This window comes from Solea solea, chromosome 8 (assembly GCF_958295425.1).
Source record: "Solea solea chromosome 8, fSolSol10.1, whole genome shotgun sequence".
Classification (NCBI taxonomy): domain Eukaryota; kingdom Metazoa; phylum Chordata; class Actinopteri; order Pleuronectiformes; family Soleidae; genus Solea; species Solea solea.
This window is the reverse complement of record NC_081141.1, coordinates 13267245-13283418: the sequence shown is the minus strand read 5'-3', so window position 1 is coordinate 13283418 and position 16174 is coordinate 13267245. Positions and strand designations below refer to the sequence as shown.

Below are 16174 nucleotides of genomic sequence, written 5' to 3'. Positions count from 1 at the left end.
AGAAAAGATGGAACACCAGGAGACTTCTTTTTGCATCAGAGTTTGACAACGTTTGACTTCCGTGCCTTGGTTCTGTGCTCGCTTTTGTCAATTGTGCTAATCTGCAAGGAAATTAAATAAAAGAAAAAAAATCTTATTTGAGTGGTTCATTTGGAAATCTTCTCTGCAAACATCACAAACATGACATGCCTGATGCATCTTTATACATTTATACATAGTTTTGTAAGAGAGCGGAACACTAGCCTGTTATCAGTCATAGTTTACGATATCAGCACTGGACCGTTATTGTTTTGTTGGTTTGTTTTCCAGCCTAAAACAGCACAACATATGTCAAATATTGCACAGCATGTGCAACATAAAGTGCATGCCTGTGTGTGTCGTCTTTAGTATTTCACACAAGTGACTTTTTAAATTGTGCAGGGCCAGGAAGGAACCCGTTTTTTTTTTCTCTGCAGTGTATTTATTAAATATGGCCTTAGAAAGATTATCTGTTAAATAATGTTTCTTTATTTATCTATTTAGAAGAGTTCTGAAGTCTACTTGAGCTAAGTGGAGGCTGTAAGTTTGAAAGGTAGCTGCAGTTTTATTGGAACACGAGAACCTTAGCTTATCTCCTTGAAAAATGTCTCTGTGTGTGTGTGTGTGTGTGTGTGTGTGTCTTCTCAAATAGACACAGCTGTCACACCCCCACTACTGCACGACGCCTTTTCCAGATCCTCCATGACCAAGTCCTGCTCAGTGACGTGGTTGAGGCGCCTGGAAGTGGTTTTATCCAAGCTATTAAGAGAAATAGGCTCCAGAGAAGTTTGTGCGTTGTTGGCCGGGAGCACAGAGTTCCCCTGCAGCCTGTGCGAGTAGGTCTTCCTCCGATGTCCATCCGCCGCGCACAGGCTGAACTTGAACACAGCTTGAAATCCGCTGCGGAAATTCTCATTGAAGAAACCGTAGATGATGGGATTGACGCTGCTGTTGAAGAAGGCGAGCCAGTGGGCAAAGGGGTAAATGTAAATGTTAATGATTCGGTACTGCGGCTCGGTCAGGCTGGCATAGTCGCTCAGCATCATGAGAGTCCACAGAGGCAGCCAGGAAAGAATGAAGAGCAAAGCGACGATCAAGAGCATCTTAATCACCCGTTGCTTCTTCTTTGACACAGTGTGACGGTTGTTGTGGCCCGGCTTTCCTTCTGACGGAACTGACGTCTTGAAAAGCGTAATGCCAATCCGGGCGTACATTATCACAATGAGGGAAAGCGGGGCAAGGTAGATGTTTGCGAACAAGACCGTGGTGTAGATCTTCCTCATCTCCTGGTTTGGCCAGTTCTCCCTGCACCAATAAAACGGAGTGGTTTTGTTGTCGTAGCCGAGTAAAACCCGAATGCTTTGCTCCTTGGTCACTTGTAGCATCACGCCAGAAGGACACATAATGGATATGGCCAGAACCCAGATGATGACTATTATCAAGGTGGCTGTGGATATGGTCAGCTTTTGCTTGAAAGGGTAGACAATGCATCGGAATCTGCGAAGGAAGGATTTAGACATTAAACATGATGTTTCAAAGGATCGTTAAATGAAATCATAAGGAACATAACTGGAGTCAAATGTACTTGTCAGTATTTCTGCAATAACACAGAACTAAATTGTATTTGTTTTGCAAGGCAAGGCAAGGCAAGTTTATTTGTATAGCACCTTTCAACAACACGGTCATTCAAAGTGCTTCACATAAAACATTAAAAAGTATAGAAAGAGATGTTTATAAAATGGCATTCAGATGAAAACAAAACAGGTGAAATATATATAAAAGATATTAAGTAATAGAAGATTAAAATAAAAAAATAAAAAAACAAATAAAAAATAAATAAAAATACAAATAAAAATACAAATAAAATAAAAAGGATAAAAATTCTAAAATCAAGAGTATCAAAGGGATAGAGGGTACAGTGCAGTATTAGAAACGACTGAAAGGCAGCGGCAAACAGAAAAGTCTTCAGTCTTGATTTATCGCTGCCTCACCATGTGTAGTTCTGACTCTGGGTACACGGAGCAGACCTGTCCCAGACGATCTAAGAGTTCTGGATGGTTCGTAGCTAAGCAGAAGATCAGAGATGTATAATATTTTGAAGTCAATTCTTTCATACACAGGAAGCCGGTGTAAGGACTTCAGAACTGGAGTGATATGATCTACTTTTTTGGTCTTAGCGAGGACTCTAGCGGCAGCATTCTGAAATAACTGCAGCTGTCTGATCGACTTTTTGGGGAGACCTGTAAGGAGACTGTTACAATAGTCCAGCCTGCTAAAGATAAATGCATGGACAAGTTTTTCCAAATCCTGCTGAGACATAAGTCCTTTAATCCTTGATATATTCTTTAGGTGGTAGTAGGCTGACTTTGTAACTGTTTTAATGTGGCTGTTGAAGTTCAGGTCTGAGTCTATGACAACCCCGAAGTTTCTGTCTTGGTTTCTTGCTTGCAGTTATATTCAAATATTAACTTTCATTGTTCTTATTTTAATCAAAAGGGACAAAGAAAATAAGACGGTTGCCATGGATACGTGCTTTTAGTTATGTGAAGAATGGGGACAAACTCCGAGTTAAAAGAAAAAAATCACAGCTGAATGGAATGAGAGATGGAGCACACATGTGACTGATGCAGAGTCTCATTTAGTATGAATGGAATCACAGGCTCAACGCAACTCTCTGTGGACACGGAATGTGGGAAGTATGACCGAAGACGAGGACGCGCACAGACACACCATGTGTTCACAACATGAAACCATAATTCTCAGCGCTCCGAGGACAAAGACGGAGTGGTGACAGGCTAAGACAAAGAAAAGGGAACATTCCAAGGAGATGTGCACCTTCAAGACACTGACGTTTCAGAGAGAAAGTCTCTGTCGTGCCATATTAGCGTTTGTAGCATTTAAATGGTGTGACAGATAAGGGGAGGGCAGAAATAGGACTGCAAAGTGATCTGTATGTGCCACAGGGTGAAAGAGGGGAGCTCTTTGTCTTCTCGCCCATTCAAATCGGATTCTAATCGCGTGGCTGATAAATATGTGACATGACTTTGACTTTTTGATGCCAGTGCGTGTCAACGTCTGTCCGTCTCTTCCAGAGGCACAGACACCGCGGAGTGATTTTCAAAGGGCGACGGATTGACATCGCTGCATGTCTGAGGACGAGGCGTTCAAATATCAGCTCTCTCAGTTTTCGAACTTGACGACCCATTTTCACCCTCCTGTCCTCCATAATATCCTTTTAATATCCTTTAACTCCACTGTCCTCGAAAACTGAAACTCTTCTCTATGCAAACGGCACGCTCCAAGATGCTATTTATTATTTATTTACTGCAAAGCACTTTGATAGAAAGTGCTATACAAATAAATGTAGTATTATTATTATGGGCATTGTGAACCCGCCTATAGTGCATCTAATTGGCATTTACATAAGCATGAATACACTGTGCCATCTGCTACTTTAGACCAGGTTTTTGTTGCACTTTAAAGTCAATCAAATATATTGGGACGTGTTCCTTGGAAAAGAACAGAATATATCTGGAGGACAATTCTTGGAAAAGGCAGGACGTGAACAGTTTAACCCTCAGACGTTGTCACATAAGTCATATAATAAAAAAGAAAAGGTGCCATTAAAATGAATGGAATCTTAAATGTCAAAAATCAGCCACTGTACCTGTCAACGGCAATAGCCACCAGAGTGAAGACAGATGCTGACACAGAGATCCCTTGAACCATGCCACTCATTTTGCAGACCAAGCTCCCAAAAGGCCATCCTGTTTGACGGGAAAACATATTTATCAGATTAACAACAGAGACAGGCAGGCAGCTGAATTTTACATCTGTACACCACGTGCATGAATTAGGGCTGTGCTTTGAAAAGAGCCATGCTGACAATGTGGTGTACTGCATGGAGCAGCTGAAATGATTCATAATAGTGTATTATCTCAACTTAATCCCTCCTTCAGCAGTACTTAAAGCAGCGCTTTAAAGTGTCCATGTGATACTAGGGCAAACTAATCTAATCATACAGTAGAGCAGGCTCTCATCAATACAACACAACCTTTCCTTGAACCTAATTGTCATACATGTTTTATTAAACGTTAACTGATTCTGGTTCAGTGTTCGAAGTAAGTATTAATTATGATAGAAAGATAATTTTGAATGTTAAAACCAGAGACATTATTGAATTGCGGAGAGAAACCGTTTCAACTTGGCTTATTAATCAGCACTATGACTAAACAGAGAGTCTTAGAAGTGAATGTTAAAAAAAAACAGGGCCCCCCCCACTAGTCAATTAAAAACAAAGGCAATTTTAAAAGAAATAAGCCTTTCAAGTGATACTGAAGAAGTGCATTAAAGGACGTTTGCCCCCTTCTGAAAAAAGAATTTGAAAAAGTTAATGTTTGCCCTTTCAGATGAACCAAATGATATGACCGAGTGAAATGATTGATTAGTCCCTCTAGTGCACTCACACTAGTTTTTTTAAACAAGATTTGACCCAGTTCTTGAAACTTGCATCTCTTTGACCTTCAGAGGGACAAATGCACCGCGATCCGCTGGTCAGTTGATGTTTTGCAGAGTTTGGAGTGTTCCAGGCAATCCTGATCTTTGTTCTCTTTGGTGGCATGATGAGGGCACTTTCGCTTTCAAGAGAGTGGAGGTGAGAGTAATGATACACTCAAGAGTCACCTCCATTTGTTTCCCCTTGACCTTTCATTTTAACTGTTCCTTTTTTATATATATCCTTCCTCCCTTCTGTTGGAGAGCAAGCACTTTATTAATTTCTTTTTTTAAACTGAAAACATATCCCGAGTGGAAACACTCTTTTTCAAAAATGTCTTTTTCACTGTAAGCAGTTACTGCCATAAAACGTATGTGCCGTGATATGCACTTTTGAACGGGCGTGGCATACACTTTCCTGTATTTCATGTATTGCTCGTTGCTTCTTTTGTCAGATTCAAGAATCGCAAGTGGCCAGTCGTGATGCCCTCGATGAAATGCCATGACCAAATGCATCGCTAAATAAAACAGTGCAAACTGTAGAGATTAAAATGGTAGATTAGATCAAAAGGTTCTCTGAAAGACAGCCTGAAATTCTCAGTTTTATATTTGTAAGACAAACAAGAGGCTCATATCACTGCAGACAGACAGAACTTCATGCAATCATATATCTAAAGGCTCTTTTCCACATATCAAAAGACAAAAAAAACAAACAAAACAAAAAAATACCCCCAAACATTTGGCTCTTGTTTGTAATGGAAATCAACATTCAGTACTGGGTAAAAGAACTCTTTAGGCACAGGTTTGCCTTGGCTCTGGCTCCCAATCAGCAGCGATGCTAAAATAACACACGGGCAACCTCATTAATTTAATCTTCTACTGCTTTTATTTTGGGAGTCTAGTTACAAAGTCTGCGCATTGTGATGCACACCGCTCAAGGAACCACCTCATATTGTTCAGTTTGACTGTTTGACTGTTCAGTCCACTGTAACATGTGACGTCTCTGCAAAACCACAGAAGAACATCAACCAGGTGTTAAATAACTGTATTTTAAACGTAATACTGTACGTAATACTGTAATACTTTTGTTTCAGTGTATTTACAGTGTATGGCCACTCCCCTTTGAGAAGTTCATACATCTCAAAAATATTGCCATATCCCTTGACAGAAATATAACCATATCACCCATACTTGTTCTGTTCAAGTCATAAATAGGGAAGGTTCATTACTCAGCTCAGGCAGCTGGTTAGGTAGAAGGACAATTTTGGCTACTTTGAACCCACATGAACACTGGTGGAAATGCCACACAACTCATTGTGCCTTGTCCATGCACGAAAACTCACCAAGCTTAGTGTCAGGACCTGCAAAAGTAGGAAGCAGAAGGGAGCCCAATCCCCATTGCTCGTTATTAACTGGACACCAACTCAGACAAGTTGTTGGTTTTGGATAATGTTTTATTGACGATAAAACAAGTGGGGAATATTCTCATTTCCCCATAGATTTCTGTTCAAACCAAATTCTTTTTTGCAGCCAGCACAGTCAGCCCCTAATGGTGGTTCAATATATCCATATTTTCTGGTTTCTGGTCCAATAGTTCTGCTTCAAAAAAGAAAGAAAATACGAGAAACACTCTTGTCTGTCTGTATTAGTCAGATAAGTGCTAGGTGTGTCACCATATACAGTACTGTGCACAGTCTCATTTATTCTAGCAATGCTATAATGGCCATACAGTGAAATTGTTCCACACTTTATTGGAACACATCCAGATAATACAAGAAAGATTGATTTTTAAAAGTGCAAATTTAAAAAAAAAAAAAAAAAGTGTGACCTGTGGAATCCTAAATACTGTACTGTCCTACTATATAATGTTATCGTGGCAGGTTTATTCAAGGCATGCTCGACATAAGAACAACAGAGCTGGTGGTGCTCTGAGACTGTAGTTCAGTATGTGCGTGGCATCAGCAGCGTTTGATGAATATTGGAGGAACAGCTAATGACATTACGAGCTGCAATAACTCATTATTCTGGTTCAGAAGTCAGGGGTGGAGGCAAAAATAATCATTGTAATTACCTTTCATAAGCTTACTTAAAGTGCTGCAAACATTTTTGGTTAATGACGGACCAAAAGTGCACCTTGCGAACACATTAACACAAAAGTTGCGGTGTGAAATATTCAATTTCGAAGAATCTATTTGAACAGGATAAAGGCTCTTAGTGATAAGGTGAGCATACAAAGGAAACATGGAGGAGCTGGACTTCTGCAGATAATGTGGATCCCTGAATGATTTAAGATTTAAGATTTTAGAACACAATTTGTTATTTTATCTTCTTTATGCCCTTGTAGCTATAAATAACATTGTCTGAGGACAGAAACTGAACACAATCTGGTGTGGTTGTAGGACTTTGTAAAATAAAAGTCGTCACAGCAGCTCATAAGTGCAACATATACATCCCACCACCACAGAAGCCAAACTCTTGGAAGAAGAACATGGAGGACAGCTTCACTTAATCTATCTACATTATCGGGCTGGGGAGCTGTATCAACGTTAGGTGACACGTTGGATTTAGGTGAAACTTTTCCCTAATTTCCTCCACTTCTCACTACTTGTCATGCTGCAAATTTCATTACATCATTCACTTTGCTCTTCCACGTCCACAGCAACTTAGAATAACTTGAATTAATCAGGAGCTGCAAGTGAATAAATATAAAAGCGGAGTCCTCTCGTGCAGGCAGCTAAAAGCACGTTTGGTGCTGCAGGAGAGGTGCTCTGGTTTCTTCTATCTGGTCATTTCATTGCCACTTCATTGCACTTTCACTTCATTTTCTATTAATTGCACGATTTCACTGTAATACCACTTTTGTTATAATGTCTTTTGCGAGGGACAACGTGAGTAGACGCGTTGTGTAATCTTGTCAAGCGCAGTTGAAAATAAAGCAGTTTTTCTAGGTATTTTTGGTCATGTGCTTAGTTTAACTGACTAAAGAATCCTAATCAAACGTTCAAAGTCAGTCCTGATGAAGCATGTATTGCCTGTGTGCCATCCCAGGGCTTTTTAAACTTTTTAAACTGCTGATAAACTGCTCCAGATGAATGTGTTTCTGTTTTTTAATCGACTGTTGTGCACGGACGGGCTTTAAATCCTCTGGGTCCTCCTCACACATGCTGTGTTTTGAATTGAGCGTTGGTTGATTTAAACCCAGCATGCAATTCGAAGAAGACGTAAAACATTTTCTTTCAGCGAACTCTCCTCTCGTTCAAAGTACGTTATTATTAACGTCAATTAATCGCTTGATCCCTTGGAACTCTTCGTGATGTGCTTATATGGTGCCGTAGTTGTAATTTAATTAAGTCTATACATGTTCAGACCACAGAAGAAGAAAAAAGAGTCTAGAGAATAAAGTCTAAATCTGACCTTATGCTTCATCAAAAGTCTGTATCTATGGCGTATTGCCATCTGCAGAGAAAAATAAGGTATGTGGTATTTTCTTTTCCATTCTTATTTAAATCGGGTAGTCGTAATCGCTTGATTTATTTATTCATTGAGTGTTTAATTGTGAGTATTGTCATTACCGCAGCAATTTCATAAAACAAAACCCTCTAGATTTCCTTAAACCCCATGTGCCTGATGTAGACGATAATGACTCATTACGCTGCTTTCGGTTGTTTCAAATTGACACAGTAACAGGAAAGCAATGGGGGAAATAAGTGGTGTTGTAATTATTTAGGTGAGTCACAGCAATCCCAAGCAAGTAATTTCTCTGCTCACATTCTTGTGATTGTTACAAAATGTGCTTGCAGGCCTTGTAGTTTTAATAATTTTTCCAAATTACTCTTGACACGGGGTTGTATCCAGATCAAATGTAATTTCAAAAAGCCTCGGAAACAACATGGAATGAATTTGGTGCACCGATCCCCAATGATTGCACTTGTTTTCAAAACATTCATCTTCATGCATTTACAAATGCACTGCAGGCTATCCCAGTCACTACCGCTGGCCTGAAGATCACTCATGCGGGATTTGTTTCATCAACTGTCAAGTCGAATCAGCACAATAAGTAAAAAGCCCTGATCTTATGCATGCGACTACTGCCTCCCTGACAAATCACCATTTTAGCCCCTGACTCCTCCTTGGTCACCACAGGCTGTGGTTGAAAAATAGGTCATTCCATGTTGTTCTCGAGGTCCATTTTGTTTGTCCTTCTTACACCCTTCTTTGTCCCAATTCGTAACCCTGCAATTAATGAAATAATCTCCAAATGTATTAGGATCAGGGTTAATCAAAAGACTCTCCGAAAGTCCGCCCTACAGCACAGCGAACCTGTAATTCTTCATTACAAAACCCTGAATTACTGAAGGGTTTATCTTCCAATTTCAGTGTTAGACTAACCCCTACAATAAGGCTCAGTTTCCAGCATTTACTCCATCCATTAATCCCAGCTGTTCTTAAACTCGGCTATGCCCCAGGATTAAGGCTTACGTGTTCAGGATATAACAGTTAGCTGCGTTACCATATTGATACCATAATATACCTCTTGTTTCCCACATAAATAATCCAGTCAATAGCAGTAATATGGTGCATGCACATGCAATATCTAATCCACTCTTTGTGTGCAACAGAGCCACAGTGACGGTTCAGTGACACGGCGACAGACTACACCATGTATGAGGCATTCTCGTGTGAGATAGGAAACAACTGTTGAAAAGGCTCCAGGTGAAAAGGGTCCGGCTGTGTGTATGTGGATGGTTTAAACTTTATTGACGTTGAAGCCTGGCATAGTGCACAAGCAACCACCAAGGATCATAGCACTGAAAACACACTGCAGCAACAGAGCAAGACACCACGTTTATTCATTGGCTACCACTTTATCCTCCCCTTGAGGGTCGCAAGGCTGCTGGAGCCAATCCCAGGGCCACGGGGCCAATATACAGAGACAAACGAGCATTCGCTCTTGCACCTACGGCGAATTTAGAGTGTCCAATTAACCTTGTACCTTGCATGAAAGTGCCCATGAAAAAAAAAAAACGCAAGCACACGGGGAGAACATTTGAACCGATTTCTTTGCTGTGAGGCACTCAAAGTCCAAAAACAGGCCAAAAGATGTGTAACTATGTACAGGCGCTTCTCCAACTCTCTCCTCTCTGGCGACAAAGACGCTGATTCGCCGGTTTCCCGCAACAGCGCAAGGGAAATTACTGTAATAACCACATGTTGCCTTTGACCTGCAACTTCGCGGCTTTTAGAAACCGCTGAAATGTTTCCGACAGCACAGACCGTCGCGTAATTGCGGTCATGCAAAGTGTCGTCTGTTAAAGGGTGAATGACATGGCACATTCAGACATTCAGACGGGACTAAAATCACTGAGAAGCTCTGGAAATAATTACTTTACCTCCTAATCCCTTGTGAATAGGGTTAAAGATAGTAAATGAACTGTGTTTGTGTAGTGCGCTTCTCACCTTGTTGACCTACAAACACTACTGTTTTGTCACTCATACAGCACATCTATACACACAGTGCCTTCTCTGTCATACACCATTCACTCGCTGCCACACAGCCATCGGAGATTTGGAGCAATTTGGGGCGTCAGTGTTGTGAAATTGAAAATGTTTTTTTTTCTTCTTCTTTTTTTCATTAACTGTGAAACTGTAACTGGAGCATGGCAGGCGGCACTGCATTTATAACGCTCTTCATTGCAGAGTTAGATATGAGGATTGATATAAAACCCTGCACAATTAATATCTACAACTACAGAACATTTTTATCCTCTGAAGGCCTTTAATACCAAGCCATTGGAGAGCTTTTTTTGACATACAGTACGTTGTTATCCCTATGACCACACTGCCAGTTTTGCTTGAACAACAAACTTCTAGTTTTTACACAGTCACAGTAAAGCACAGTAAGACGAGTACTCTTCTGCTCACCTGTGATAATGTTGTCCAGGAGTGTGGTGGGCATGCAGAAAATCCCGACCAGGAGGTCGCTCACAGCGAGATTCAGGATGAACAAGTTGGTCACAGTCCGCATGTTTTTGCTCCGCAGCACGATGAAGCACACCACCCCATTCCCCACCATGCACACGAGGAAGATGAGCAGGTAGGACACGATGAAGATAGCTGCGGTGGAGGACTGGTGCAGGTAAAATCCTACATAGGTGATGTTTTTCCTGGGTATGACGGACTCTTCCGAGTTGTTGTAAAACGTCCAGTTGTCATAGAGTAGAGAGAGGTTGGTCTCGGGCGCTTCGTTCATTTTAAACCTGGAAAAAATGAAAGAGGGTCTGATGACTTCACGATGAGTAAGGTCTTCTTATGTTGTAGTTTAAAACGATGGAAGTGTTGGCGGCATGATGAGTATGTGAAAGTATAAGGTCAATGGAGGAAGGTAAAACTGATTTTGTTTCAGTTTGTTTTTGCTTGGTCCTATTCTTGTTCAGCTGTGATCTTTTTTTCCTTTGGACTTCTTTATGTTGTTCAGCCATAAAGAATGAACACAAGCTCTTCTTCTGGCTGTAAAGAGACTATATTATATTCCTAGTGGGGATGGGTGAAGAATTCCTTCTCCATTGTGGAGCATGAGCAAGGCTTAAAACTTTGCTGTGTTCAAATGTACAAAAGCACTATCGCCAACAGTTGTGTGTTCCTACATTCAGCCAAACAACATCAGCCTCTATTCGGAGCCAGATCTTTCACCACCTGCTGAACTTCAAGACCTTCACTTCTCTTGTGCCATGACTTCATGCAGCCTGCACCACCTGCTGCCGGCTCTTTAGCTGCTGCTTTCTGCACTTGTTAACTTTGTCCATCTGTTGTTTAGCACTGGGCAGGTTGTGTACAGCGGCTGCATGTATACTGACTAATATATCTGGAAACAATATGTATGTGGGCAAAGGGAGAAAAATGGCTGGCAATGAATCCAAAACAATGGGATAAAAACCTTAAACTGCAAGACGGGAGCTACAGCTTTGGAAAATGGTTATTTAAAAATTTGCCACAAGTGATTTATTCTTTTTGACAGTTGTCCTCTTGCTCATTAAAGCTGGGCCCATTGTTCATGCAAACTTGTTTCTTTTGCTTTTGTTTCACTGGAAAAACAACATTTTTATTTTCTAAATATACGTAGTTATTTTTTTTCAGGATGCAGGGCCTGCTGGATGACTGAAGACAGATGCAGAGCTGCTCAGCCTTTGACAGGGGTGACACCCACCCTGTTGTAAGTTGGCGTGCCATCAAAATAATCTTGGAGATATTATTTGAAGATTGAAATCCTGAAAACTGTTTCCCTAAAACCCAAAATACAAACAGGGACTAGTAAATGTGTTTTGTAGACGAACAATGTCACAACACATTATCAAAATGCTCTTTGACTTTCATCAGCATAAAACAAACAAAAAGAAAATGACTCTGAAAGCAATTTTACACAGAAACCTGAAAAAGCTCATGTCGGTTGAACACCAATGCAAATGTGATTCATATGATTTGTGCAATTCCCACAGACGTGAGGGATGCAGTTGATTTGTATTGCTCTGCACTAACGGCAGCCATAACTGGAGGGACATATGTTCTCATGTTGTCATTTGCATTATTGTGACCACAATATCTTAGAAAAGCCTTGTGGGGAATTTCTTTATTGATTGCGTTCAAGGATGAAGGGATTAGGATTCAGTGGTTCATAGGTCAAACCGCAAATATGTTAATAACTCAATTACTCTGTAACTCAGTTATCATCAAGATACTTTAAAATAATATGATTAGAAAAAATCATATTACCCTACAGCTTAAAGGTAAGACATATGTAAGACATTTATTTATTTTAAAATGACCATAATGTGTCATCAGAGAGGAAGGAAACATGTATAATTGAAATACTGGTTTCACTGATAATAATGGGGATGTCTGCAGGAAGGGGCTTGCACTTTTGAATTCAAGATGTAGCTTGTTTAAACAGGTTTTTTCCAGGCACAGTCAACGTAGGCAATATGGAAATGAGACATGATTACATCGCAAATATACAAATGAGTGTATGATAACATCTAGCGCCTTTTCAGGCTGGCTTTCCATTGAAAGTAGTTTGTAGCGACACTGATTCCAGCAGAACAGCATTGCAAAACCTAAAAAGCCTCACTACTCCTCTCAAAAATGTCTCAACTGTGGTCAAACCCAGTGTCTTGGACAGAGAAGCAAAATTGGGAATTTCAGCCAACATTAGCTCATGCTCTCTGTCTCCCTCTCTTTCATACACTTCATCAGTAGACATTTAATGTATATAAATGTTTTTACAGACCATCAGTGTTGCTTTGATTACTCCTCTCACCATATACTGTGTGTCTGAGCTGCTGTAACCTTGCTGCTGCTGCTGCTGTTATCAGTTTTAACTGGTTGTTGGAGATGTAAGGTGGTACATTCAGAGATTGTGGGATTCAAATCTCAGGGCCACTTTTCCTTTATCTTTGTCTTACTGGGCAGACATATGTTATTAGATATCCTCTTTGGGTGAAATATAATATATCTGTCCAAATAACAGATTGAAGATGACTTTAAAAAAAAAACCTAATAAGGTTTGACTTTACCTGTGTTCTTTTCCATTGCCTTAGTAAGACACTGAGCTGATATTCTAGCATTTCCATCAAGATAAATCCTGTTTGTATATTAATGCAGAGACATAATTGACATAATGTAGTTACATCATACCACAGGGCACAGCCTGCACAATGATAATGACAGATTTCTTCTGTATCCTTCCAGATTTGTTTTCCAAGATTAAGTGGATTGCTTTCACAGTGCACTGCTGAGATTCACTTGCAGCATGTTTGTGTAACTGTTGTTCGACTGTGGAGGAATCACTGTGGGGTGATCTCGTTCTCCCGGAATGTGTGTTATTTGGTAAAAAAGTGCTGACCTAAGAAAGTCCAGCTAACACCACGGTCATCTATAGGGATTTTATAGACATCATGTTTTTCCAGTGAATTATAGATGTGGTTTGAGAGGCTTTGCTCCATCGTGAGAGGATGGAGGATTTTCTTGAAAAATCTGCACTAACTCTAATTCATGGTGCAAGGTTAGCACTTTGGAATTCCAGCACAGATATGATCATTTTGCACTTTTAACCTTGCTGTTTTATAATGGAATTACATATGACTCCTTCTTTCACATATATTCAACACATGCCATAATTCAGGAGTTGGAATGGTGGAGGATTGAGGTAAGGTCATTATGGTGTATGGAGACCACATAGTACTGCCATCATAACCTGTGGAAAATATGTACACTATTACTTGCTTAGAAGTGCACTGATCCTGACGTGATCTGGATTAACATTTGCCTCAGGCTTAAGGATTTACGTCAGGTTGCAGAGATACAGTGTGTGCCATAGGTTGTCTTCAAGTTGAAAAACAAATCACTAGTGGACAGAGGCGACTTGCAAAATATTACAAACATGACACAGTGTGGTCTTAGGACTTGATGTTTTTTGTACTTGCAGAAGGATTTTAACACCAAACATTCAACTATTGGAGAAAACAATGCAGGTATTTGTAGCCATCATTCACTCTCACTGTAACCTCATTAACCAATCATCATACCATGGACTGCAGGCCATGGGAGGCTTTCTAATATGACTCATGATGACCAATGTTTAATAGGACAGAACCATGAGGATCTCCATCTCTCAGCAATGCAGTGCCATGGTATAGTATTAGCAGGTTGCACAACCTACAACAGGGCTTAGAGAGAACAATGCACATGACTGCATGTGACTTGTATGGTCACTGGTAATTTAGCCCATAATCAATTACTCTGTTACCCAAAGACAAATCAGAAGATGAAAAATCAATCATGCCAGCAAACACACATTTATCAAGACTTTTGCCTGAGGAAATGTCAAAACAGTCAGTCAGTCTTTGAAATCCATGATTACAACATGACAACATAATCGTTATAATAAGAGCATAATCCAGCTGTGTCTGACTCAGTGCTCAGGTTGTATGTACAGCAGAGACTTTTATTCCAGGCCAGTGTCACTCAAAAACTTATCTGAACCCATCAACACCTGAGAATTGTCAGATTTCTTTTTTTTTATTTTTTTTATTTGCACATTCACACACCAATTATCCCACTTCAGTTATACAGTAGATGTGTTGATATTTCAGGTGCTTTAATTGGCTGCATGTGAGTAAATGAGCAATACTTGACTGAGGGCTGCTGCACTTGTCATGCTTGATCTCACTTTGACACGTTCTACCGTGTTACATCTTCAATTTCCAATATAAAGTGGAAATGTTCGGGGGGAGGCAGTGGCTGGTCAAAGGCAATGCCCGGTTCAGGGTTGAATTTATTTTATGAATTAAATTATTATTATTATTATTATTATTCATTTATTATGAACGCTTGTTCATCGAGGTCTCAGACTCTCCTCAGCCCCTCAATGAGTACAGCATATGCCCCTGGTTCTATCCATCAGTGAAACACACGCAAAACCGAATGTATTCGTTTCGCTCTTTTACCAGCAGCCTGTCTCCATGGATCGGGGTGAGAGGATCCATGGATCTGAACTATCGCCAACTCTGCGTGCTGAAAGTGCGCGTGTTAGAGTTGTGTGCAAATGTGAGGAGCTGACCGCGCTTAAACGCACGCATGACTGACTTCTCCTAGACAACGATGTCCCTGTGGTTCCTGGCATCAGTGAATCAAAGCGGACAGCAGGACGGAGAGGATCAGGACTGCCGCGCACGAAAAAGCGTGGTTTTGGACCCGATTCCGTCGGTGCGCTACAGCAACTCCAACTTTACGCAGAGAGAATTTGTGTTTGTTGGGTCTTTTTTCCCCTCTTTTTAAAAAAAAATGGAATTTCACTGATAAATATCCACCACACATGCGGTACCTGGTATTATATCGTGCACAAGGATAATTGACAGTAAATGGCGACGATGGGAAAAGTCTTACCTCGTTAATTTGTTTCAAATCACGCTGACGACGGGCTGTGCGCTGCGAGGAAAAGAAAAGTAAGGAGAAAGAAAAAGTCCAATTTCCTCAGAATAAGACATACGAAGAGAAAAGAAAATACTCAGGGGAGTATGTGGAAAATTAAGAGTATAGCAGCAGCTCGGTCCCCCGCTGTGTCCGCTTTATTATTCTGGGTTTGCTTCATGAGGCACAGGACGCGCGTATGGAGCCGCTTAGGGCGCAAGTGGAGGATTTACGGTCGGATCCGTTAGTATTTGATGCGTGACGTGGAGAGTGAAGTGGGTGGGGGTGTAAGAGGGATATATGAACAGGCTAATGGTTGAGTGATAACCACGCGCGCACACACACAAACACCCTCCTCCTCTGATCTTTTCCAGCTGCAGTCTCTCCCTGAAATGTCAAGAGCTGGTGATTAGAGAAACCGATGTGATGGTGAGAGTGCGGGTCACAGATGGGTCTGATGGATCGGCACATATAGAATGTAAACTGTCAGAGTAAAGCCCCTCTGCAACAACACATAGTCTTCTTCCGTCTATCCTGCGTGATATGGACACATATTTGAATCACGTGTTAACTCAAACTTATGGGAACACTGGTACCCAGACAATGCACCCTTATCCAGGGTATTATCATTCCAAACCGTACTGTGCTATGCCAAGCATGACTGTAAAACCTTCAGAACTTCAGAGAAACTGGACAATGT

The 16174-nt window shown here is 40.7% G+C and overlaps 1 protein-coding gene across 1 annotated transcript; it reads right to left on the bottom strand.

Moving 5' to 3' along the window:
* Nucleotides 1–637: 637 nt before the first annotated feature.
* On the bottom strand, nucleotides 638–15732 carry npffr2a (neuropeptide FF receptor 2a). The gene is made up of 4 exons (XM_058635138.1): nucleotides 15451–15732; nucleotides 10435–10769; nucleotides 3686–3785; nucleotides 638–1515 (listed from the first exon to the last, which is right to left on the bottom strand). Exons 2-4 carry the CDS (start codon nucleotides 10760–10762, stop codon nucleotides 663–665), a joined length of 1281 nt encoding a protein of 426 aa, XP_058491121.1. The 5' UTR covers nucleotides 10763–10769; nucleotides 15451–15732; the 3' UTR covers nucleotides 638–662.
* Between the last annotated feature and the right edge of the window lie 442 nt (nucleotides 15733–16174).

What these genes read in the sequence shown, in the direction of transcription:
- npffr2a (XM_058635138.1), bottom strand. Translation starts at nt 10,762, where the DNA reads ATGAACGAAGCGCCCGAGACCAACCTCTCTCTACTCTATGACAACTGG. An exon ending in CCTGGACAACATTATCACAG is followed by an intron (nt 3,786 to 10,434) that starts GTGAGCAGAAGA and finishes CCCGTCAAACAG; the next exon opens with GATGGCCTTTTGGGAGCTTG. An exon ending in GTGGCTATTGCCGTTGACAG is followed by an intron (nt 1,516 to 3,685) that starts GTACAGTGGCTG and finishes CTTCCTTCGCAG; the next exon opens with ATTCCGATGCATTGTCTACC.